Below are 2,415 nucleotides of genomic sequence, written 5' to 3' on the forward strand. Positions count from 1 at the left end.
ACATGGGGCTGGGGGTGCGGGGAGGACACACGGGGTTGGCGGGACGGGGACACGCGTGGCTGGGGGTGCCCCCTCATTCTCCCTGTACCCCCAGAATGACGTGGGCGGCGAAAAACTGCTGCAGAGGAAGTGGACCACCTTCCTGAAGGCCCAGTTGCTCTGCACCAAGCCGGGGCAGCTGCCCTTCAACGTCATCCGCCACGCGGTTCTGCTGCCCGCCGATTCTCCCACAGCTCCCCATATCTACGCAGTCTTCACCTCCCAGTGGTGAGCAGCAGGGCCGGACCGTGGGGACTGGACACGGGACTTGACTCCAGTGAGGCCCCGGCTCGTGGGCGGAGGCAGGAATTGACATGAGCCAGCACCTATTCAGCACTTTCACAGAGGAAGGCATTAAATCGTCACCACCTCAGGAATATGACTCATGCCCTTTTTGTAGATGGGAAAAATAAGGCTCAGAGAGGTTCTAACTAGTTTATATTCTGCCTAGTTCCAAAAGGGATAGGAAGCATTTTGCAAAAGGCAAATATTAAAATCAATAAAATAGATAAAGAAATGGGAATAAAAGGAGAGTATGAGAAGCCAGGGATAAGGCCAACACACTACAAATGCTTGTCATAAGATGTAGTATAGTCCCTGGATGCCAGCCACAAATTTAGCTCTGCACTTCCTAATGGCCAGGGCAAACAGGGAAACACCATGGGCATCATAAGATAAAGTCGGCCGGGTGCGGTGGCTCATGCCTATAATCCCAGCACTTTGGGAGGCCGAGGCGGGCAGATCATGAGGTCGAGAGATCAAGACCATCCTGGCCAACATGGTGAAACCTCGTCTCTACTAAAAATACAAAAATTAGATGGGTGTAGTGGCGCATGCCTGTAGTCCCAGCTACTCATGACCCTGGGGCAGGAGAATCCCATGAACCCGGGAGGCGGAGGTTGCAGTGAGCTGAGATCACACCACTGCACTCCAGCCTGGCAACACAGCAAGACTCCATCTCAGAAAATATAAATAAAAATAAAGTCATTGCTTGAAGGTTGAGAAAGGTTAACCGATTTGTCCAAAGTCCCTGAGCCATGGTCTGGCCCCACAGTGTTTAGGTACCTGCTGACAATGTGTCAGGTACCAAAGGTATTTGGGGTAAGTGGGGTCTGGTATCCACAGGATCCAGAACTGAGAGCCTGGTATATACAATAGTCAGCTTCAAGAGAGCAAGAGAAATAGACCTCCTGTCTCCACAGACCAGGGCTGAAGGAATAAAAACAGTCTGGTAGTCAGGCACTGGTCAGTTCTCTGAGGACCACGGATCCAAGAGACTGAAAGGAAGAGGGCTTTGTGTGGAGCCAGGCTAGAGCTGGTTACACTGTCCCTCCAATGGGTGCAGCCCAGTCTAGACAGGACAGGCAGGGGCCACCCCAGGGCCTGAGCCCCAATTAATTCTCATTAAGGATAATCAGACTTCATATCCCAAGATGGGCCTAGAGCCAGGCCCTGGGCCAGAGTCAGGGAATTCCATGGGGCATCCTTGGCCCTTATCAACACAGTGAGGGGAAGGAGTGGTAGCTGGAGGCTGGCCCAGCTCTCCACACTCTTGCCTCCTGGGCTTTATCACTGAGGGTGGGCCAGGGCTGAAGAGAGAGCTGCCTGGTATGGCAGAGACCACAGACAATGTTCCCTCTGGTTGTCTCCAGGCAGATTGGCGGGACCAGGAGCTCTGCGGTTTGTGCCTTCTCTCTCTTGGACATTGAACGCGTCTTTAAGGGGAAATACAAAGAGTTGAACAAAGAAACTTCACGCTGGACTACTTATAGGGGCCCTGAGACCAACCCCCGGCCGGGCAGTGTGAGTACTACCTCCCACACTAATCACAGCCTACACACACATGATGTGCATGGAAAAGCACCTATCATGGCATAGTAAAGGCCCAATAAATGTTAGTGCTCTCCACCCCACCAATCTTGTCTGCTCAGACATACACCTGGTACAGCTGCCTACATTCCACATGTGCCTAGCACCCTCTTATACACAGAGGAGTTGCCAGAGCCATCTCCCTTCACCAAGGCTAACTGTACACCAAATATCTGGGTATATCACTATGGAAACAAGGGAACATGGGCTGTGTGCCAAGGACTGTCTCGGGCATTGCCACCTGCCTTTATTATTTAACTTTTTAAAAAAATCAGAGACCAGGCGGGGTGTGGTGACTCATGCCTGTAATCCCAGCAATTTGGGAGGCTGAGGCAGGTGGATCACTTGAGGTCAGGAGTTCAAGACCAGCCTGGCCAATGTGGTGAAACCTCATCTCTACTAAAAATACAAAAATTAGCCGGGCATGGTGGTGCATGACTGTAATTTCAGCTATTGGGAGGCTGAGGTAGGAGAATCGCTTGAACCTGGGAGGTGGAGGTTGCAGTG

General features: G+C 51.9%; 1 protein-coding gene across 3 annotated transcripts in view; it reads left to right on the top strand.

Moving 5' to 3' along the window:
* SEMA4A (sema domain, immunoglobulin domain (Ig), transmembrane domain (TM) and short cytoplasmic domain, (semaphorin) 4A) overlaps positions 1-2,415 on the top strand; it is a 40,153-nt gene that overhangs the window by 12,365 nt on the left and 25,373 nt on the right. For all 3 annotated transcript variants that reach the window (XM_011992736.1, XM_011992735.1, XM_011992738.1), the window contains 2 exons: positions 95-267; positions 1,692-1,842. In XM_011992736.1, the coding sequence (XP_011848126.1) occupies positions 95-267; positions 1,692-1,842 (324 nt within the window). The remainder of the gene's footprint in view (positions 1-94; positions 268-1,691; positions 1,843-2,415) is intronic.

Source organism: Mandrillus leucophaeus, unplaced genomic scaffold, assembly GCF_000951045.1.
Source record: "Mandrillus leucophaeus isolate KB7577 unplaced genomic scaffold, Mleu.le_1.0 Scaffold418, whole genome shotgun sequence".
Taxonomy (NCBI): domain Eukaryota; kingdom Metazoa; phylum Chordata; class Mammalia; order Primates; family Cercopithecidae; genus Mandrillus; species Mandrillus leucophaeus.